Genomic DNA, 23,445 nt, shown 5'->3' with positions numbered 1-23,445 from the left:
TTCCCGCAGAATCTGCAGAACCTGAAAAAGATGATCCTGATGGGTCTGAACATCAGGGGAAAAAATCAAAATATCATCAAGATACACCAATACAAATTTCCCCATTAAATGGTAGAAAATACTATTAACAAAATGCTGAAAGACGGCCGGAGCATTCATCAGGCCGAAAGGCATAACGAGATTCTCGAAATGCCCGTTAGGGGTATTAAAGGCCATTTTCCATTCATCCCCCTCTCTGACCCTGACCAGGTTGTACGCGCCTCTCAAATCCAATTTGGAAAACACCTTGGCCCCAACAATTTGGTTGAAGAGGTCCGGGATCAGAGGAAGGGGATAGGGATCGCGAATCGTGATACGGTTCAGCTCCCTAAAATCTAGGCAAGGTCTCAGAGAGCCATCTTTTTTTTTAACAAAAAAAAAACCCGCGGCCACAGGTGACTTTGAGGGACGAATATGCCCCTTCTCAAGACTCTCGGAGATATAAGTTTGCATTGCGATTCTTTCCGGTTGTGAGAGATTGTAGAGGCGTGCTTTTGGCAGCTTGGCGCCGGGAATGAGGTTAATGGGACAGTCAAACTCCCGGTGAGGAGGTAGCTCCTGAACACCGCTCTCGGAAAACACGTCCGAGAAATCAGAGAGAAATGATGGCACAGTTTTAGTAGACACCTCTGCAAAAGTCGCTGTGAGACAATTCTCTCTACAAAAGTCACTCCACTCATTTATTTGCCTTCCTTGCCAATCAATAGTGGGGTTATGTCTAGTGAGCCAGGGTAACCCCAAAACTAGAGGAGAAGGCAATCCGTTAAGGACAAAACAAGATATATCCTCCACATGAGTGTCACCTACAGCTAGCCGGATATTGTGAACAATGCCCTTCAGAGATCTCTGTGAGAGTGGAGCAGAGTCAATAGCAAAAACAGGTATATCCTTTTCTAATGTGCAAACCTGAAAACCATGCATGGCTACAAATTGAGTGTCAATAAGATTGACGGCCGCTCCACTATCGACAAAAATCTCACAAGAAATGACTTTGCTCTCTAGCGCCACCCTGGCAGACAGGAGAAAACGGGAACTGCAGGTCAGAGGAAAAGCATCAATTCCTACATCAACTTTGCCCAAAGTAGCAGATGAAGCAGAATTTGATGATTTACCTTTTGAGGTTTTTCTCTTATTATCGCTCTTAGTACAGTTCAAGAATCTCCTAGACGGACAAACATTTGCCAAATGACCTATGCCCCCACAACAAAAACACACCATACTCTGAGGACTAAATCCTCTTTTATCAGGGGCAAGTCGACCTAGCTGCATGGGCTCCTCCTCAGAGGGGAGCGAGACAGGATGAGGCCCCTGCACACTAAATGAGTCCGCACCACTGCCCCTAGACTGACAATGGCTGGACAGAGAGGTCTCGTTTCTTTCTCTTAGACGCCTGTCAAGGCGTACCGCCAATGACATGGCAGACTCTAAGGACGTTGGTCTCTCATGGAAAGCAAACGCATCTTTCAATCTCTCTGAGAGACCATGACAGAACTGACTCCGGAGTGCAGCATCATTCCAACCCGAATCAGCTGCCCATCTCCGAAATTCAGAACAATAAAGCTCCGCAGACAGTTTGTTCTGGCATAAAACACGTAAGTTAGATTCGGCCAGAGCAACACGATCCGGGTCATCATAAATCTGCCCCAGGGCCACAAAAAATCTTTCCACGGATCGAAGGGAGGGATCCCCTGATGGCAGCAAAAAAGCCCAAGTCTGAGCATTACCCCTGAGCAGGGAGATGACAATGCTCACCCTCTGCTCTTCCTTACCAGAGGAGTGGGGACACAAGCAAAAATGGAGTTTGCATGCCTCTCCGAAGCGAACAAAATTCTCACTGCCCCCGGAGAACGTTTCCGGAAGTGAGACCTTTGGCTCGCAACAGACTCCATGAGCCGGAGCAGAGCCCAATGCTTGAAGCTGAGTCATAGATTGACGGAGATCCGCTACTTCCAAAGAAAGACCCTGCATGCGGTCAACCAGGCCAGATAGCGGATCCATGTCAAAAAAGGACGGTTTTGGTGGATTATAATGTCACGGCTGTATGTGAGCAACAAAAGTATACACAGTAAAAGAGCTACTGACCGGACCCAAACTAGGGAGGATAAAGGGTGACTGACCCCTGTCAGACCCTCAAAGCTCTCCCTATGCTGCTAAAGCACATGCCCGGATCCTAATGGCGGAACGAGGCATGCCCACGTGCCTAAGACTGATGACCACTGTAACCCCTACAATAGTGGAAGGGGCACGGCCACCGGTGCCCTACTCAGTATATGGAGGGAACCGTGGCCACCTCAGATCCAGTCAGAAAATAATCAGGTACACAACAATGTCTGTACACTTAGCTGAAGGTGTTGCAGCCGCAGAGAAGACGGATCCAAGGACAGCTGGCAATATCCGGAGTGCTTGCTGCAGCAGAACACAGGTCCAGTGAACTGATAGCTACAAGTGAAGATACTAAAGCAAGAGCTACAACTGAAATGAGAACTATAATCCACGCCCTACAATAGGAGGAGGGGTGATATAAAGAGAGGGAAATCAAACGCATGAGGAACAGCTGGGAGGAAGGAAACCAAAAGTAAACAGAGCAGTGAGAACTCCTCCCAGCTCTAGTAGTGACATCATCACAGGGGTGGAGAAACAGAGCTGTGAGAACGTCCCAAAGCTCTGGTAGTGACACTTATTTGGAACAGGGCCAAGAATGGGACAGTATTTCCCACCACATTTACAAATGCATTATGAATCTGTTGCAAAATATGTGATAGCCTTGAGCAAGCAATTGTCTAATATACATGCACAAGTTTTCTCTTCCATTCCAGATCCTAACTCCCTGGAGGGAAGCCACACTCTCAAACCTGGAGAGTGGGTGGTGGTCAAGAAACACGTCAGAAGCACCCTCGAACCACGATACGAGGGACCTTACCAGGTGTTGCTGACCACCCAACCTCTGTGAAACTCGAAGGGAGACCCACCTGGATCCACGCTTCACATTGTAAAAGAGTGAAGGCTGTCCCACCGTCCCAGGAACCATAAGCCAAGAGGATTCACATACTGATCATGACTTTGACAGTGGGCATATCTGCAGTATTCACGCCACTGGGTGATGAATGGGACAATTCACTGATACGGCACCATCAAATTTTAGTCCAGGGGTTGAAGGAGACTGAAACTCTGAGAGATTGTTGGATCTATACCCACAGTCCCGTGAGTTCAACCAGTATGCCTTATTTTGCAATACCCCTGGACCTTTCTGAACTGATTGACCTGTCTAATTCTACCATCTTTCTCACTAGTATACACCAAGTTAAATCCAGTACAAACAAGGACAGGGAAGTAGCCTTACCTGTTGCAGGGTGGGAAGATGCCCCATGGCTCATGATAAACAGATCAGGACCCTCGGTAGATTATAGCTCTACTCCTTGGCAAGAGGGACACTGGGCTAATGTCACATGTTTTCCTAGCTGGACACACTGTTATTGTCTCCAAGTACAAACCAAAGGTATGACATTTAGTCCACACATACACTCAGGTTGCAATGATTCAAAAACAGACAGCCACGTGCAGTGTATTGGTGTAGATGCTGTGAACTGAAAGGATCTGCCCTGTAACAACCGTACTGTACAGGTATATTAGCTAACGACACCGAAAGTCAGTCAAAAGGATATGAGTTGGCGAAAGGGACACAATTAGCCAAACTAATTACCCGATTATTCAATGGCACAGCAGTAGCAGTTCCAGACGACATATACTTAGTTTGTGGACACAAAGCATACAAATGGTTATCTGAGAATGTCACAGGACTGTGCACCATCGCCAGGCTTACTCCTGCTACCTTTATAGTACCACACTCTGAAATTGACATAAATGCAGTACCTAAACACACCTTGTATCGTAGGGCCAAAGATAACACACCCAGACCAAATGGCAAGCCACATGTAGTAGAGATGAGCATTACCAACAAAATTGTTAGTTCCATCTTCATATATCCCATGATAATGCAGATGTGGGATCATCTGGTAGTAGCAACAGACTACCTGGATGACCAAATATGGGAGGTGATGAGACTTATGAATACCTCAAACATTGTGCAAAACCAGTTAATCATCGTCACCAACCAACACACATTAGTTCTAGATTATGTTACAGCTAAAGATGGAGGTATGTGCCAGATTGTGGGACCCTCTTGTTGCCATTACATAGACCCGCAGGGTAATTTGCAAGTTAAGGTGGATATAGAGAAGATGGCGGATTTAAGAGATAAATGGCTGGATGCACATAAAGCTGATAAAGATACATGGTGGTCTGATACCTTCTCTTCCCTTAACCCCAATAACTGGTTCAAAGGTATTGGGGGTTGGCTCATGGGAATTGTCCAAGTAATATTGCAGGTAGCCCTAATAATATTGGTGATATATGTAGTGATTAAGCTCGTTCTTATTTGTGTGACCCGCTTTTCAAAAAGAATGAAGAAAACTGATGAACGACCTATTATGCTCCTCTACGATGAGGAAGGACAGAAGGAAACATCGTTCAACACAGCTCCCCCTCCTCACAATGATGCCTGGCTGAGATAGGGTGAGATGAATCCCAGGGTATTACCACAAGTCCGAGCAACCGGGAGCCTACCTATAAGGGGTAGGTTGTCGCCACTGCGGGTGAAGAGGATACGAATGGTATGCCCAGGGGATTCGCTAGGCGAAGGGAAAGTCTACAATCAAGTTTCCAAGGGGGGACTGTTATGGACTATTGATACAAAATGGATACTTGCTTGTTGAGGACTATGTTTAGCTAAGATGGCGGCCAGGCATTCAGCCAACACCTATAAACTAGAATCTTACTTTGTGTTTTATCATGTGTTTCTTTGTGGTTTCCGTTCAGCTCAAGCAAGCAGTTACAAAGAAAGAAGAAGTAACGGTTTCACCCACGAGCAAGGGGGGAGGGGGGAGGAATTTTCTCTGGCCGTCAAGGTTACAGAAAAGTATAGAGTTCGTAGCCAATAGAAAAGATATACTCTATCTTTCACCCCCCCCCCCTCCCACTTCTTCCTGTCGTAAAACCTATGTATTGTCTGCTGTTTTCAGAAAATAAACTAGAGATACTGTTTTAACTCCGTGCTGTGGGTTGACTCAGTTTGATCTCTCCGTGCACGTACATTAATTAATTTGGAGCAGTACATCAACCGAACTGGCAGCTTGGCCAGAACCAGAACACCGGTACCAAACCCGACTTTGGATTACGAATTTTAAATGTTTTTAAAGATACAGAAACGAATAGTGAATTCATTCACCGAAGTGTCGTGTGACTTTGGCAGAAACAAATTTTGCCTCCATGGAGGCAATACATGTAGAGAGACATGTCTCTTTACAGCATTAGCAAAGTGTTTGAGCAAATCGACTTTGGATCTATGATCTGAAGCTCGATCCGCTCCAGCCTAACTCTTGCACATGAACGTTGTTGTCTTGCGGTCTGCAAATTCCGAATCCGCAAAACACGGATACCGGCCACGTGTATTCCGCATTTTACATAATGGCCGGCCCAATCCTATCCTTAAGGCTAGGTCTACACGACAACATTTGTCGCGCTACATTTTGTTGCACCAATGTCGCGCAACAATTTTTAGAATGGCAGTCTATGGTGTCGCAATGCCACATGCTGCGACTGCGACGCAACAGTCGCAGAAAATCCATTCGAGATGGATTTTTCTGCGACTGTTGCGTCGCAGTCGCAGCATGTCGCATGTTGCAGTGCGACACCATAGACTGCCATTATAAAAATTGTCGCGCGTCAAATGTCGTCGTGTAGACCTAGCCTAATGCGGACAATAATAGGACATGAGCTCTAAGGCAAACAGGTAAACCATAAAGCAGATCCATGCTGTAAATATACACTGTTCCTTTAAGATGAGTCAGGAAGTGATTTGGTTCCCCACAGTTTCTCCTCCCCTCCAGGAACTTTGCGTTGAACTGCTCTGGCAGCATTCTCCAGCTCATGTACGACTGAAGATCATTCTCCAGCTCATGTACGACTGAAGAGCATTCTCCAGCTCATGTACGACTGAAGAGTATTCTCCAGCTCATGTACGACTGAAGAGCATTCTCCAGCTCATGTACGACTGAAGATCATTCTCCAGCTCATGTACGACTGAAGAGCATTCTCCAGCTCATGTACGACTGAAGAGTATTCTCCAGCTCATGTACGACTGAAGATCGCTGGTGTCACAGTAAACCCAGGGCGACCGCTGTCTGCACACAGGAGGTGGGTGGATCCTGTTCTTATGGTTTCATGAAACAAGTAAGAAAATCTACCACTACTTTACAAACAGACCTGACCTGGGTAGCAAAATGTTTGATTGAAGGATGTCAAAGTAGTTACAGTGTTACAGATTTACCTGCTTTTATGTATACGGTGTTCACTTACTGTAATGCAGCATGTAGCTAATGTAACATTGTAAATGGCAGAACACACCCTGCTCTTTACAATCCAGATCACCTGTCACTTGATTACTGATGCAGTACCAGGAAAAGATCACTGGCCAAGTCACAAGTGAATGGAGAGAGATAAAGCAAGGCTGTACTGTAATTTCAGCTGCATTCAGAACACTGGGGATATTTAGCAAACTGGTGTAAATTAGAACTGGCTTAGGATACTTTCACACTAGCGTTATTCGGATCCAGAAGGCAGTTCCGGCAAATCGTATGCAAATGGTAATCCTTTTTTTCCGGATCCGTTAGACCAGTGCTTCTCAAATAGTGGGGCTCGTTCAGGGCTGGCCTTTGGGGTGTGCGAATTTCTTCTGTATAATGCCGGCAGGCAGGCCGGGCGGCCGGCGCGTCCCTCAGTGATGTCACTTGTCTGCGCCGCCTGCTTTATGAATGAAGCAGGCGGCGCAGACAAGTGACGTCACTGAGGGACGCGCCGGCCGCCCGGCCCGCCTGCCGGCATTATACAGAAGAAATTCGGATTTACGGTACTATTAGGAGTGAGGGGGGCATGTTTAATAACTTTAAACGGCGGCGGCGGGCACACAGAATCTGTGGGTGGCACAGTTAAGGGGTGGGCGTCTGTGGATGGCACTGTTATGGGCTGGGGGGGGCACTGTGGATGGCACTGTTATGGGGTGGGGGGTCTGTGGATGGCACATATATAACAGTGATAGCCACAGATCCCCCTGTAACAGTGCCAGCCACAGATCCCCCCCCCCCATAAGTGTCCGTCATCCACAGATCCCCCCCCCATAAGTGTCCGTCATCCACAGATCCCCCCATAAGTGTCCGTCATCCACAGATCCCCCCCATAAGTGTCCGTCATCCACAGATCCCCCCCATAAGTGTCCGTCATCCACAGATCCCCCCCATAAGTGTCCGTCATCCACAGATCCCCCCCATAAGTGTCCGTCATCCACAGATCCCCCCCATAAGTGTCCGTCATCCACAGATCCCCCCCATAAGTGTCCATCATCAACAGATCCCCCCCATAAGTGTCCGTCATCAACAGATCCCCCCCATAAGTGTCCGTCATCCACAGATCCCCCCATAAGTGTGTGTCCGATCCACATTTCTTTCTTTTTTTATTCTCTTATACGTTAATAAGGATACAGTGTTATGCAGAGGTGTACTTATAACAATTTTATAGACAAATAATACTATTTACAGTCGCGTGGGGGGCGCAAAATGTTTTCTTCTTCCTAGGGGGGGCATGACAGAAAATAATTGAGAAGCACTGCGTTAGACGGATCTGGTGCTATACCGGATCCGTATCATCCGGAATAACGGATCCGGTATTTTTTTTTTCAAAGCTCAAAATGGAAAATAGCTCTTCCTGAATCACTGTGCATACACAGACCGGATCCGGAAAACCTGATCCGGCAACGCGCCAATTTCCAATCTCTATGGGAATTAATGTCGGATCTGGCAAGTGCAGTAGTGTTCCGGGATTTTGTCCGGAAAAAATACAGCAGCAAGTTGCAGTATTTTTTTCTCGTCAAATACCACACAAGGGAGAGCGCATGGAGTAGGTCGCACCGCACTGAGCTCCTGCAGACATCCTGATTTTAGAGTGGTAGCAACCCCCTATTTCGCAGATCCTTGCCTACCTGGTGGTTGAGAGGAGTCAGGAGAGTGTGGTGCTGATCTTTTGAGTCCCGACATGCCTAGAAAGTCCGGTAAAGGGCCGCGCTGTGACAGGCCAGAGGAGAGTCGGCATGGCGCCGAGGAAGAAGAGGGGCCGGCCTTACAGCCCAAGACGAGACAGACGGCTGCCGCAAAGCTGAGCAGGTTTGCTCGCACGGAGAGTGCTGGGGGAGACTGGGCTGAGGAGAAGGAGATGGACGCTCAGGTTTCCTCTGGACAAGAGGATGAATCCACCGACGGGGAGACCCTGGACGCGGTAAATTGGCCGCCATTAACCCCTGCACGGCCGGCAAAAGACGCGGTAGGCCCTAAAGTTGTGGATGGAGCAGAGCCTACTCTAAAAGATATTATGGCCGCTGTGGCCAGTTGTAACAGCACACTGAAGGTGCTTACAGTACAGGTTGGCAGTCTGAGGTCAGACGTGTCTTTAATTAGGCATGACTTACATAAAATCACAGAACGCACCTCTGAATTGGAGAAGAGGGTGTCCACTATTGAGGACGTTATCCAGCCTATGCAAATGGCGGCAAAATCATCTGCTAAAGATATAGCGGCGTTATACGCCAAAACAGATGACCTGGAGAACAGGTCCAGAAGGAATAACCTGCGGATTGTGGGTGTGCCAGAGAAGACGGAGGGGGATAATGCCACCGAATTTGTGGAAAAATGGCTGCACCAATTATTTCATGAAAAAGGTCTATCCTCATTATATGCGGTGGAGCGGGCGCACAGAGTCCCCATGCGGCCGCTTCCGCCTGGCAGACCTCCCCGTCCCATACTGGCGAAGATACTCCATTTTAAAGACCGGGACACTATCCTGCGACAATCTAGGGACAATGAGGAGATGGTCCTGAATGGGGTGAAAGTATCCATATTTCCGGATTATTCCAACGAAGTGCAGCGGAGGAGAAGCAGATTTATGGATATAAAGAAAAGGCTGAGAGCTCTACAAGTCCAGTACGCTATGCTGTTTCCTGCTAAACTGCGTGTGGTGGCATTGGGATCCACCAGATTTTTTGAAGATCCGGAGGAGGCGACGCAGTGGCTGGACGTCCACGAGCGACAATTGAGAAGTGGGGCCCTGGACACTTGAAGGAGGCAGATATACGTTTCTTATGTTCAAGTTATATATGCATTTACACTCTAGGATTGCTTTAAATGTTGCACCAGTTAGGGAGTGTATTATGTAATGCTACCAAATGGTAGTTCCTGAGGAGGGAGCAGGCGGTAATGATAGTAAAATGTATTTCTCAGTTGTGGGGAGGATTCTCTACCTGAGGAAAAGTGTTATAAATTGTTATGCTTATTGTAGGTTGAAGGGCATGTTGCTCTCGGATTGCCTTGTTTTAATGTGGGAAGTGGATAAGGAAGGGAAAGGTTTCCCCAGCTACAGTAACCTGAGTATGAGAGGGAGGGAGGGGGGTGGGGGGGTAGGGAAAAGGTTGGGGGGGAAGGTTAGGGTCTTGAACTATGAGCGAGTGTTATCTGAATGGGGTGTGAGATTCAAATATGGTCAAAAATTTTACCATGTCACAGGCGATTAGAATCTTAAGCTGGAATGTGAGAGGGATGGCTGAAGCACGGAAAAGACAGTGTATTTTTCAGTATCTGGGGCGGTTTCAGCCGGCTATATGTTGTCTTCAGGAAACGCATTTGACAGGAGAAAATTTACACTGGATGAATAAAAATTGGGTGATCCATGCGTTACATTCAACTCATTCCTCTCATTCTAGAGGTGTAAGTATGATTGTGCATAGGAGTATCAGGTATGAACATATGCAGGAGTGTGTGGACGCTGAGGGCAGGTATGTGTGTGTGGTGTGTAAGGTGGATGGAATACAGCTGGTGCTGGTGTCTGTGTATGTGCCCCCACCGTTTGCTTCCCCATTAATAAGAGAGATCATGGGCTTTGTGGCGGACTTCCCTGGGCTGCCGTGGCTGTTGGTTGGGGACTTTAATTGCACGATGAATGACTCCCTAGATAGATGCCGGGTGGAGGGAGCAGGTGGTTCACCGGGGAGTGCGGCTCTCAGGAATATTTTGGGTGAGGTAGGAGTGCAAGATGTATGGAGACGGCGTAACCCGGATAAGCGTGAATATTCATGTAGATCCGCCACGCACCATTCACTATCGCGTATAGATCTGGCCCTTGTTAACGACATAATGCTACCACTAGTTAGGGATGTTGTTTATCATCCTCGGTCGTTGTCTGACCATTCTCTGGTGCAGATTGACTTGTGCCTGGGGGTGCTCAGACAGGGACCGAGGCTGTGGAAGTGTAATCCTCATTGGTTGAATGTGTTGGGTGACCTATCTGGGATTTCTATGGAAATTAAGGAATTTTTTGATATCAATACAGGGTCGGCTTCGATACCAGGTGTATGGGACGCCATGAAAGCATTTCTGAGGGGAGTTCTGATGAAAGAAATCAACAAACATAAATCCAGGACCAGAGAGGCGGATGTCAAGGCGCATGTACTAGTGTCCGAGGCTGAGAGAGAGTTTAGTAGATCCCCCACCATGGTTAGTAGTGAGGCGCTGGAGGTTGCTCAGGAGCAGCTGAGATGTCATCTGGTACAGGCCGCAGATAGAAAGAGAAGCTTTTACCGTCAGAGATCTTTTGAGGAAGGAGAGAAGGTGGGTCATTTGTTGTCAGTGGTCTCGCAGGCTCAGAGAGGCTCCTCTTGTATTCAGGAGTTGAGAGATGACAGGGGGAACAGTTGTCAGGACACAAAAGGAATATTAGGAATTTTAAAAAGCTTCTATGTATCTCTATATACTTCCACTGGATCTAGTTCTGATGAGGCCCTGAAGGATTTCCTAGAGGAGGCGCAGTTATCGGTGCTGTCAGAAGAAGATAGAGAGAGGCTAGAGGAGCCGATTACACTAGAGGAACTGGAAGCTGCACTTGGGGACATGGCAAGTGGTAAGGCCCCTGGAGCTGATGGTCTCCCAGTAGAGATATACAAAAAACTACAGGGGATATTACTCCCTGAATTACTTAAGGTGTTTGAGCACTCATTGGAGGCAGGTTCGTTACCACATTCGATGCAGGAAGCTATAATTGTGGTTTTGCCTAAGCCTGGGAAGGATCCTAAAATACCGGATTCCTACAGGCCAATTTCACTTCTCACGGCTGATGTTAAGCTACTGGCGAAGGTGTTGGCGAACAGGCTGTCCAAGGTAATTCTGACCATAGTACATCCGGATCAGACGGGATTTATGCCAGGAAAATCAACGGCTATTAACCTTCGTAGGCTGTACACTAGCTTAAATATTCCGGCGGATAATGGTGGTGACAGGGCCTTGCTTGCGCTTGACGCCGCTAAGGCGTTTGATAGTGTGGAATGGAGGTATTTGTGGGGGGTCCTGAGAATTATGGGCTTTGGTGAACGGTTCATTCAGTGGGTACAGGTTCTGTATTCTAGCCCTAAGGCGAGAATTAGAGCTAATGGAGGATTATCAGACTGTTTTCCCCTCGCCAGGGGTTCCAGACAGGGATGCCCACTGTCGCCCTTATTGTTTGCTCTTGCAATAGAGCCGTTGGCGGCGCATATTCGCTTATCTACAAGTATAGAGGGGTTTAGATATGGTGAACTGCATAATAAAGTGGCTATGTACGCTGATGATACCCTACTTTTCTTGGGCGATACTGGTGCGTCCCTGGATGCGGCCATGGCATTGATTGACAGATTTGGTAGCTTTTCCGGACTACGGATAAACTGGCAGAAATCCTCTTTGATGCCAATTGACGGGCAGGCCCTGGTAGGCAGACAAGTAGATAGTTTGGTGCCCTGGGTGGATAAATTTAAATATCTGGGATTACATATAACACCGAGACTAGCGGATTTTGAAGAACTAAATCTATCCCCTTTGCTAGCTACTTTTAGGCTTAAAGTGAGGTCATGGTGTAGGCTCTTTCTTTCGGTGGTAGGCAGAGTTAACCTTTTAAAAATGGTTATGATGCCCCAACTGATATATATACTGAATAATGCTCCAGTTTGGATCCCTCTGGATAGATTTAAGAAAATTCACTCTATATTTAGAGATCTTACTTGGAAGTATGGACAGGCTAGGATCAAACTGGAGACATTGCAGTATTCTAAGTCGGAAGGGGGCCTAGCTGTCCCTAACGCATGGATTTATTTTTTGGCTTCCCAATGTCAGCATTTTAAGGGATGGATTGATCTACAAGCACCAGATATGACTGGGCAGATATTGCAGCATTGGCTGGGCAGTCGTGACCTCATGGGCATTCTGGAAGGTTTAGGAATGCATGCAGGGAGGGAAAAACTTCCTCTGATTGAACTCATGAAAAAAGTTTGGGCAAAAGTGAAGCTGCTAAGAGGAGTGGGAGGTATTAGTGAACTTTCACCTATTGGAAAGAACCACTTGTTGCCAGAACTATTGGCCATACCAGGACTTAGGAACTGGGAAACTTATGGAGTGACGAGAATTGGACAATTAATTAAGGACAAGACATGTAAGTCATTTCAAAGCCTGCAGCAGGAATTTAATATCCCCAAGGAGTGGTTTTATAAATATCTTCAAATAAGACATGCCCTTGGGGTCACGATGCGGAAGGGATGTGTGATAGCTCAAATGGAGGTGGTCCATAAGCTTGTTCTTCCGTCGGGAGGGGGAAAAAGAGGGTTAATATCACAGGTGTACGCTCTTCTAATGGAAAAATTCTTAGAGGGATATCCGCTTTCAAGAATGAAAAAGTGGGAGGCTGACGTGGGGGATATGTCTAAGGATATGTGGGAAGATATTTTAGAAGCAGTCCCCAAGGTGTCTCTAAGTGAACAGGGCAAACTGTCCCAACTATTTATTATACACAGAGTGTACAAAACACCGGTGTTCCTGAAAAAGATAGGAGTAAGAGGTGATGACAAGTGCCCAAAGTGTATGGAAGATGGTGCAGACTTGTTACATATGTTGTGGTCTTGTCCAGTAGTTGCTAATTATTGGGAGGAAGTTGTAGAGATGATTAATAGTAAATTGACATTAAGAATTCAAAAAGATCCTAAGGTGTGTATTCTGGGGTATGTGTCTGAAATTGGAGGAAATGAACCGGTTAGGGTAGCTGCGGGGAGATTGCTATATGTGGCCAGGAAACTGATCGCTATGAGGTGGATCCAGGGGAGTCCGCCCACACTGAGTGAGTTTGAACGGAAGGTGCATGACATGCTGGTACTCGAAAAAGGGGTGTTTGTGAAGAGAGGGTGCCCTCAGAAGTTTGAAAAAATGTGGACTGAATGGTTATCTCATACCCACGTGGTTATATAGTCATGTGATGGTCAAGACCAATGTTAGGGTTGGGAGGTTAGGGTAGGGTAAGGGGGGGAGGGAGTTTGGAAAGGCCAAGTTTCTGGTAATTTTTTTTTTTTTTTTTGCCCATAATATGTTTTAGCAAAGGTATATGTAGTGTATGGATTCATGTTAATACTGAGTGGTGATATACTTATGAGTATTGTTGTTCACTGAATCTGCATCGTGGATAATTTAAAGAAGAAAAAGTCAACATATTGTATTATGTTATAATATGTATTTATTGTTTAATAAAAACGATTTGATTAAAAAAAAAAAAAAAAAAAAAAATACCACACAAGGGGCGGAACGGAAGACATCCTGATGCATACTGAACGGATTGCTTTCCATTTAGAATGCATTAGGACAAAACTGATGCATTTTCTTTCCGCTATTGAGACCCTTTACTGGATTTCAATACCGGAAAAGAATAACGCTAGTGTGAAAGTACCCTTAGTTGCCCATAGCAACCAATCAGATTACTCCTTTCATTTCTCACAGCTCCTTTGATAAATCTCCCCCGCTATTCTTATCTCCCAAATTGTCTTAAAGGAATGGAACATGCTGCTTTAGGTAGATTAACTCGATCATTAGTTACTGTGGATAGATTAAAGGCTATGTACACCTTCGGAGGCAATTTTACTCATTTTTGGCTAAAAAGCATATTTTCGATTGGCCTTTTAAAAAAAATATTGAGCCATTCTGTCACAAAGGGTTAACTCTTTTTCTAGCTGTGTGACTGGTACTTTCACTTTGTGCCAGTCCTCTAATAACCCTTATCTCTGAACTACTAAGAGGTCATAAAACACTTATTTAGGCCACATTTTATCAGTAAGATGAGAACTGAGCTATAATGAGTGTTTATAATGTCAGAGAGCAGAGATAAGGAGCCCGTCTAGTCAGAAAATGCACAGGCAGCTACTACAGCATCTCAGCTCTGTACAGAAAAAAAGGATTCCATATTTTTAATAAAGTCCAATAGGAAAAAACATTTTTAACTCAAAATAAGTACAATGCAATAAAAATTGCCCCCAAAGCTGTACATAGTCTTTAACTATTAAATGGTGTCGAAGAGATAAATACCAAGCCAAAACATCCCTTTCAGACAAACGATATTTCCGGCTGCGTACTCTCTGTTTAGTCACCTAAGCTGAACACTGATCCGGTATCTTTGACTTGATATCTTCATAGGACTGATTTTCTGTACAGACCATCGGCCCGTGCTGAGAGTTATTTTTCATGCAAGACTTACTTGTTCCCATCATGTGCTGTTCATTCCTGTCGCATATGGAAAGGGGTCTCAGGGTGAATTCACATGCTGCAGATTTGTTTTCAGAAATTTCTGCAAGTGTCCCATTAATTTAAATAGATTTTACAGAAATGCATGTACCTACCATCCAGTGGCGTGCTAAGGGGGAGGGGGGTGGTCCACCCTGGTTGCCCACTGTCCGAGAGGTGCCAGAGCCCAGACGCAATGAGCACTTCCATCAATACAAATAGAAGCACTCATTGCTGGAGCACCGGGAGCTGTGGTTCTGTAACTCATCTCCCCGCGCTCTGTCTCTCCCGCACTGTATGATGAAGCAGGAAGCCTTCTCCCTGCTCCACCATTCAGCCTGCAGGCACAGATCGCGCTGCCAGCCTGTGTGGGAGGAGGCTGAATCCTGGGAATCTGCCTGTTCTCCTCCCACACAGTGCTGCAGAGCGATCTGTATCTGCAGGGGAGAGCTAGATCTGAGCCTCAGGAACAGGACAAGGTGAGTAGTTACTGTGTTTTTTGTTTTGAATATTTTTTTTTTAACAGCGGGCTTTACTACTGTGAAGGGGACCCAATGGGCATTTCTAATATAAAGAGGGCACAAAGGGCATTATTACTATGGGGGTGCACAAAGGGCATTATTACTATTAAGAGGGCGCAATAGGCATTAATACTGTGAAGGGTGAACAGAGGGCATTACTGCTATGGAGGGGACACAATGGGCATTACTACTATGAAGGGGGTACAGAGGGAATTACTACTGTAAAGGGCGCACTGAGGGCATTACTCGTGTGAATGGGGTGGACATAACTGTTATGGGGCACAGAGTGGGCATTGCTACTGTGAAGGGATACAGTGGGCATTACTACTGTGAAGGGGACACAATGGGCATTACCACGGGGAAAGGGGAATACTGTGTGGAGGCATAACTGTTATGGGGGCACAGAGAGGCCATAACTACTGTGAAGGGGGCACAAAGAGGGCATTACAACTGTTAAGGGGGCACAGTGCATTGCTACTGTGAAAGTGCACAGATGGGGCATAACTACTGTGAGGGGGTCACAATGAAGGGATAAGTACTTTAAGTGGCCGAATGTGTACAAAACTACTGTGAAGGTTGTACAATGAGGGCAATACTACTGTCATGGGGTACAATATTTAAAGTATTGGTGGGGGTGCCAGAGAAAGGACCCACCCCAGGTGTCACACACCTTAGGCACGCCACTGCTACCACCACAATAACCCCATTCAGATGAATGGAACATGTTTTCGGACTCAACAATTCTGTCGCATGTGAATACCTCGTAAAGCTGCACCATAAATGTACATGTGATGTTATGACTTTTTTTTTTTTCTGCAGTTCATTTTTTTATTAAAATGCCACAGCACAGAGTCCAGCTGAAAGGAAAGTCGCCCTAAGGCCTTATTCACACGTCCGTTGTTTCTTTCCTGATCTGTTCCGTTTTTTGCGGAACAGATCTGGACCAGATCTGGACCCATTCATTTTTAATGGGTCCTGAAAAAAAATCAGACATTGAGCTGTCCGTTTTTTTTCAGGACCCATTAAAAATGAATGGGTCCAGATCTGTTCCGCAAAAAACGGAACAGATCAGGAAAGAAACAACGGACGTGTGAATGGACCCTTACTGTCACGGCCTATGGTATACGCCGTGACACTGTAGCCACGCTCGCTGTTGCCGGGTGGCAACATGTTGCTGTTGTGGCAGTGTCACGGGTTTTACTGTGTGCGCCGTGACTTGCTTGCCACGCATGCTGTTGTCTGCGGCAACCTGTTGCCTTTTGCTTGTGTGTGCACTTCCCCTGTCAGTTGATTCCTCCTCTGTTCGGTGCTGGAGGGGTTAACCACCTTGTTGGGCGTGGTCACTAGGAGGCCCTCTGGGAGATGGAAACATGAATACCAGGAGCATAACTGTCTCCAACACACACCATGGCTGGAGTACCACTGACTCCTGGCATCTAGCCACAGGTAAGATGAAGCACCTAGCGACCACACCCAATCACCACTTTGCTCCAGCCAGTGTATTAACCCCACACACACCACACAGCAGGGAGAGACTACTTAAAGGGGAAGTGCACGTGCAAACCACAAACTACACGTTGCCACAAGCAACGAGTCTGCACGGCAACCGCGTCACGGTCAAACACCAATATGTCACACTTAGGCTCCATTCACACGTCCGCAAAATGGGTCCGCATCCGTTCCGCAATTTTGCGGAACTGGTGCGGACCCATTCATTCTCCATAGGGACGGAATGAATGCGGACAGCACACAGGGTGCTGTCCGCATCCGCATTTGCGGAGCGCGGCCCCGATCTTTGGGTCCGCAGCGCCGCAAAATGATAGAGCATGTCCTATTCTTGTCCGCAGCTGCGGACAAGAATAGGCATTTCTATAGGGGTGCTGGGCGGGTGTGTTGCGGATCCGCAATTTGCGGGTCCGCAACACAGCACGGACGTGTGAATGCAGCCTTACACATTGAAAAAGCAGGGCAATCTATGTGGTGCAGTATGCATTTACAGTAGATTTCTGGTCTTTATTTTACTCCTGCACTGCCATAGGATTTACCTACTTTATGACCAGGTGTGCACCTCCTCATAAATTAGGCACACCTCTGGCAGTCCGTGTGTCAAATGTAAGAACAACTCCAGCCACTAACTGTAGTATTTTTTTTGCCAACATTTATGCCTGGCAATGTTAGTAAATTTGCCAATGTTTCAGCTTCCACAACTCCTATGTCAAACGTGACGTAATAACACCTGTGCCACAAAATATTGTGAAGTAGCACATTGCGTAAATTTTGTCAGGGACAGGTGAAACCTCAAGATACACTACTCACAAAATGTTAGGGCTACTTGGCTTGTGGGTAAAATTTCAGGATGAACCTAAAATGCACTCTAACATTTACAGGTGAACGTAATATGACCTTCTCTAAACTTTTTAATGCACATGTCCAACTGTTCAGTGTTTCAGTACTTTTTGCACAACTTGCTGTTCTCTAACAAGGAGCTTAGCAGCAAAATTCACAAAAGGTCTTTGATCCATGAATCGCCCAATAAATTTCCTGGTTAAATTAGAATTGGTGTTTAAACAGTCCTCCTCATCATGCGGTTTCCATTTTGACATCATGAGACCAAGACGACACCTAACAATTGATCAACAGTACCTCACCATTGCGAGGCTTCAAATAGGATGTTCTCAGACGGAAGTGGCCACTGAGCTTAAAGTGTCAGAGTGTTATCAGCAGGTTGCAACAGAGATGGGCCTCATGCACACGGCCGTGTGTCACGGCCGAGAGCAGTCCGTGGAAACCCGGCCAGGATTCCTGTTGACAGCAGAAGCGCACAGCGTCATTGGTTGCTATGACGCCGTGCGCTTCATGCCGCCGCTGCACTACAGTAATACACTCGTATAGACCTCTCTCGGCCGTGACACACGGCCGTGTGCATGAGGCCAGACAGAGAGACTGGAAGATTCACAGAAAGGCATAGAAGTGGACGTCCTTTGGCCACATCCCACATTGCTGACTTCTTTATTGTGAACAATGCCCAGGCACATTTAAGGGAGGTTAGCGGTACCCAAAAGTCAAGTGAGACCATTGGAAACCGTTTATATTAGTGTGGTCTGCATGCTAGACGATCTGCAAGGGTACCTGACCATAGGCGTCATCGTCTTGCATGGGCCAGGGAGCATCTTCGCTTGATGAGGGACCAGTTGGCCTCAGTGCTGTTCACTCATACAAGTTGATTTACGCTGAGCAGAAATTATGTCCACCAACGGTGTTGGAGATGTCAAGGAGAGCACTATGCATTAGCCACTGTTGTCACCATGCAAGCCTTACAGTTACAGTGTAGGCAGGTGTGTCTAGTCAATACAGAACTGCCCTACACTTTATAACTAGTACAATGACAAGCCCATACTACTTGAATAACATCATTAATCCAGTCATTTTGCCTCTACATGAACAACACAGGCCTAATTTCATCTTTATGGACGACAATGCACCAGCTCATCGAGGTCGCATCATTAGAAAACGGCTGCTGGAGACTGTGGGACCTCAAATGGAGTGACCTGTACTTTCTTCAGACCTGAATCCCATTGAAGATCTACTGTATGGGATCAGCTGAGTCACCGTGTAGAGGCTCATAACTCTGTACCCCAGAACCTCAATGATCTGAGGGACACCCTTCAAGAAGATTGGGATACCATGCATCAGCAGACAATAAGTCGGCTTGTGCACAGCTTGAGACGTCGTTGTCAATCTATAGTTGATGCTCAAGGCCACATGACAAGTTATTGACACATTGACATTTTTTTGGGGGGTATACCCACCACTGGTGTTGGCTTTTGTTTCAATAAATTGTTTGAGATGAGGAAATCACCATTATATGTTTCTACTTAAAGGGGTTGTCTCATCTCAGACAATGGGGGCATATCGCGGGTCCCATCCGCCCTCCATGCATTTCTACAGACCCGCCGAAAATAGCTGAGAGCTGGCTTGACTATTTCCGTCGGGCCCATAGAAGTGAATGGGAGCGGTGGCTGGTCATGTACGTTGCACTCCCATCCACTTCTATGGGGAGAGCACTTGGTGGTGGCCGGACCAGAGTTCTCCAGCCACCACTTTGCACGGCTTCATTCTCGATATAGGTGCGGGTCCCACCGCTGGGACCCGCACCTATCAGACAATGGGGGTACATCCTAGTGATATGCCCCCATTGTCTGAAATAAGACAACCCCTTTAAATGCCCTACTTTTATGAAATAATTTCACTGTAGCGTGAACTTTTTACATTTTCCATGAATTTCACCCGAAAGCCAAATATCCCTAACTTTTTGTGAGTAGTGTACATGTAAGCTTAGCTCACACATTAAAATAAAATCAGTCAAGGAGTTTACATAAGCTAGCTGCCTCTTTAATGATAAATGTTGGCGTACCCCACTAGTAATCTAATGTGTATGGGGGCAACCCAGCTGCCATCAGGGAAAACGTGGATCATCATGGTGGAGTTCAACATGACTAATATTTCACCCTCTGTTTACGGAAATACTAAAAACAAGCACTCTTGGCCATTGTTGGCACACATGAATATGGGGGAGCTGGGGAGATAGTGATTTCTGAGGCTGTTAATTGGTTGCATTGGTGATGTGGTGTGTACGACATGTATGTGCTGTCACCAGTGCGTACTGGAAAAAAGAACACTGGTGAGGAAGACCAGAGCACAGCGCAGGAAGCTGCATGGTAGAAAGATGGGGAGTATCACTTCTTTGGTTTAAAGTTTTTAATACATGTTTACTGCTACTGCCAAAGTTTTAGGCCCCAATCACATGATCGTATTTTAAGTGCGCAAAAAAATCATTTCGATGGGGCCACAAAAGATGCGGACAGCACACCGTGTGCTCTCTAGATCCGTATGTCCATTCCGCGGCACCCGCAAAAAAGTAAGACATGTCATATTCTTGTCCATTTTGCAGACAAGAATAGGCATTTCTATCACAGGGCCGGATGTTCTGATCTGCAAAATGCAGAGCACACACAGCTAGTGCCTTGTTTTGTGGATCCGCAATTTGCGGTCTGAAAAAAACCCGGATACAATCGCGTGAATGGGGTCTTAATTGAACTTGGACAACTCTTTTAAATCACACTGTAGGCAGAATTGTTTTAAAAACAAAAAAAATATAAACACTCACCTTTAAAACACCCTCCATTCCAGCTTTATGGCTCCTGGCAATCCCCTTCAGACAGGAAATTACAGGGAGCCATTCACAATCTTGAGAAGGCTGCCAATCAGTGGTCTCAGCGCTCACGTGTGCAGGAATGGCACATCACTGCTGAGCCTCAACAGTCACCTGCGGTTCTTTCACCCATGACCATCAAGTCCACTGACAGTCCTAATTAATACAGTAGGACCAATGCACATTATTGAACAGACTTTTATAGTTTAGCCTAAATGCCAGCACTGCCCGACAATGAAAGGCTTGTCAAATATATTTTTTTCTTAAAGTAGTTTTCCCCACACTTGTCACTTATCAGATATCCACAGGATAGGGGTTTTCATCATCTCCATCATGGTTGAAAAGTTCCTCATCACATTCATGACGGGGGCTCAGGACCCTCGTTCTAGTGATCGATTGAAATCTCAGCAATGATAATGAGATCACCTATCCTGTGACAAATGTCAATTGTGAGAAGACCCCTTTAGCAGGAATCGCGCTCCGTGTGCGAGTGTGATCCTCCGCTCTGGACTTGCAGGAGCGCACGGCATTATCATGATTTATAATGCTATGTGCCTCTGCTTGACCTTCTACAGGATCAGGCCTCATGCACACGGCCGTTGCCATATTGCGGCCCGCATACATGTTCTATTTTTTTATGGTGCGGACGGATCACGGACCCATTCAAGTCTAATGGATCTCGATCCGTCCCGGCCGCTGCACGGATGTTGCACATGCATTGGGTACCGCAAATTGCGGTCCCCAATGCACGGAACGGCCGTGTGCATGAGGCCTCATACTGACAGCTTTATGTCACTATGATTCTGTAGAAGTAAGGTCAAGCAGAAGGCACACAGAATTATAAATCATGATAATGCCGTGCGCTCCTGCAAATCCAGCAGTGTCCAGAACAGAGGATCATGCTCACACGCACGAAGCGCGATTCCCTCAATGGATTCAAACTGCCTTTAAATTGTGTTGTTTTTTTTCTCCTGATTATCATATAATTTATTAATGGTTGTTTTCTCTCTAGGATGGGTGTGGGCATTTTTTCAGATGTCATATTCTTCCTCAAAGTGAACTCCTTATCCCTTAAAGAAAGGAAAAGGCTAAAAAACATCATCATTTCGAATGGAGGAGAAATTTCATTAGTGCTGAATGGAAAGGTATGTACAATATATATCTTGGCAATAAAGAATTGGGTCTCCTTTCCGCTGACATATTTATATTTTCACATACAACTACGTCCACATAGCATGGCTAGACACTACCGGATCCTTATTCAGCATACTGGCATCCATCAGTTATCCAGCAGGAAGGCCATCTTTCTGTCCAAAAAAAAAAGCTGCATGCAGTGGTAGTTCTTGTACGGTGCTCCTCTGCCGAAACAGAATAACGCATTGCTAAAACACAGATGTGGACGTAGCCTAAGGCCCCTTTAACACAAGAAAGTTTTCCGTGCGGGTGCAATGCGTGACGTGAACGCATTGCACTCGCACTGAATCCGGACCCATTCATTTCTATGGGGCTGTGCACACGAGCGGTGATTTTCACGCATCACTTGTGCGTTGCGTGAAAATCGCAGCATGTTCTATATTCTGCGTTTTTCACGCAATGCAGGCCCCATAGAAGTGAATGGGGCTGCGTGAAAATCCGCAAGCAAGTGCAGATGCGGTACGATTTTTCACGCATGGCTGCTAGGAGACGATCGGGATGGGGACTCGATCATTATTATTTTCCCTTATAACATGGTTATAAGGGAAAATAATAGCATTCTTAATACAGAATGCATAGTACAATAGGGCTGGAGGGGTTAAAAAAAATTACTAAATAATATACCTCACCTTAATCCACTTGATCGCGCAGCCCGGCTTCTCTTCTGTCTTCTTCTTTGCTGTGCACAGGAAAAGGACCTTTGATGACGTCACTGCGCTCATCACATGGTGCGTCACATGATCCATCACCATGGTAAAAGATCATGTGATGGACCATGTGATTAGCGCAGTGACGTCATCAAAGGTCCTATTCCTCAAAGAAGAAGACAGAAGAGATGCCGGGCTGCGCGATCAAGTGGATTAAGGTAAGTTAAATTATTTTTTTTTATTTTTTTTAACCTCTCCAGCCCTATTGTACTAAGCATTCTGTATTAAGAATGCTATTATTTTCCCTTATAACCATAAAGTCGCAGTCTCACTCCAGTAGGAGGTTGATAGTAGCTCCATTTCCCCTAAAGACGCCGCATCTTGCGGTAAAACATGTCGGGGGAGCTGCATCTTTAACATTTTAAAAAAAAATTATGGCAGGGCAAAAAACGGAATAGGAATAAGGCGGTCTGCAGACACCGAATACACCTGATTATATGACAGGGGCAGTGTACTGAGAGACTCCTAGTAAGGGGCTATATATAAATCAAAGAAGCAACGTCTATAGGGTAACTAGCTAACAGAGTGCAGTCTAGGTGACAGAATGCCTGGTGTCGGCCGACATTGCAGACATTAACTATAGTGATATAGGTTATATCATTATACAGCCTGCACGCAGCTTTCCGTGAGATATGTAGCAATATCCCTCTGATCTACCAACAAAGTAGACATTGCACCCTCAGCCCCAAATATAGTAGCCCTCCATATGTATTTTTAACACTTTCACTTTATGTTTTCGTGGCAATGTATTGTTTAATAAAGAAAGAATAAAAATTATATTTTAAATGATAAGACCAGAAACAGGAACAGACTATTGAAATATCAAATATCCTAAAATACACACCTTCAGGTCATGCGGAATGCTTACTATGTACGCTCTTTGAATGATAGCAGTCACCTCCCTCCAATAGGCAGCCAGAGCCCCACATGTCCATGACATATGTATAAGATCAGCGGGCTCCGTACCACACCGCGGACATTTAGCATCAGATCGGTAACCAATACGATGTAAAAAGACTGGTGTTTTGTACACCCTGTGTATTATAAAGAGTTGCGAT

At 46.0% G+C, this 23,445-nt stretch overlaps 1 protein-coding gene across 1 annotated transcript in view; it reads left to right on the top strand.

Moving 5' to 3' along the window:
* Nucleotides 1–5,988: 5,988 nt before the first annotated feature.
* PARP4 (poly(ADP-ribose) polymerase family member 4) overlaps nt 5,989–23,445 on the top strand; it is a 336,611-nt gene continuing 319,154 nt past the window's right edge. Inside the window, exons 1-2 of the mRNA XM_040422464.1 lie at nt 5,989–6,291; nt 21,499–21,631. Of these exons, the coding sequence (XP_040278398.1) occupies nt 21,500–21,631 (132 nt within the window). The 5' untranslated portion in view covers nt 5,989–6,291; nt 21,499. The remainder of the gene's footprint in view (nt 6,292–21,498; nt 21,632–23,445) is intronic.

Source organism: Bufo bufo, chromosome 3 (genome assembly GCF_905171765.1).
Source record: "Bufo bufo chromosome 3, aBufBuf1.1, whole genome shotgun sequence".
Taxonomy (NCBI): Eukaryota; Metazoa; Chordata; class Amphibia; order Anura; family Bufonidae; genus Bufo; species Bufo bufo.
The sequence above is the reverse complement of the archived record's forward strand: the minus strand, read 5'-3'. Positions and strand labels throughout refer to the sequence as shown.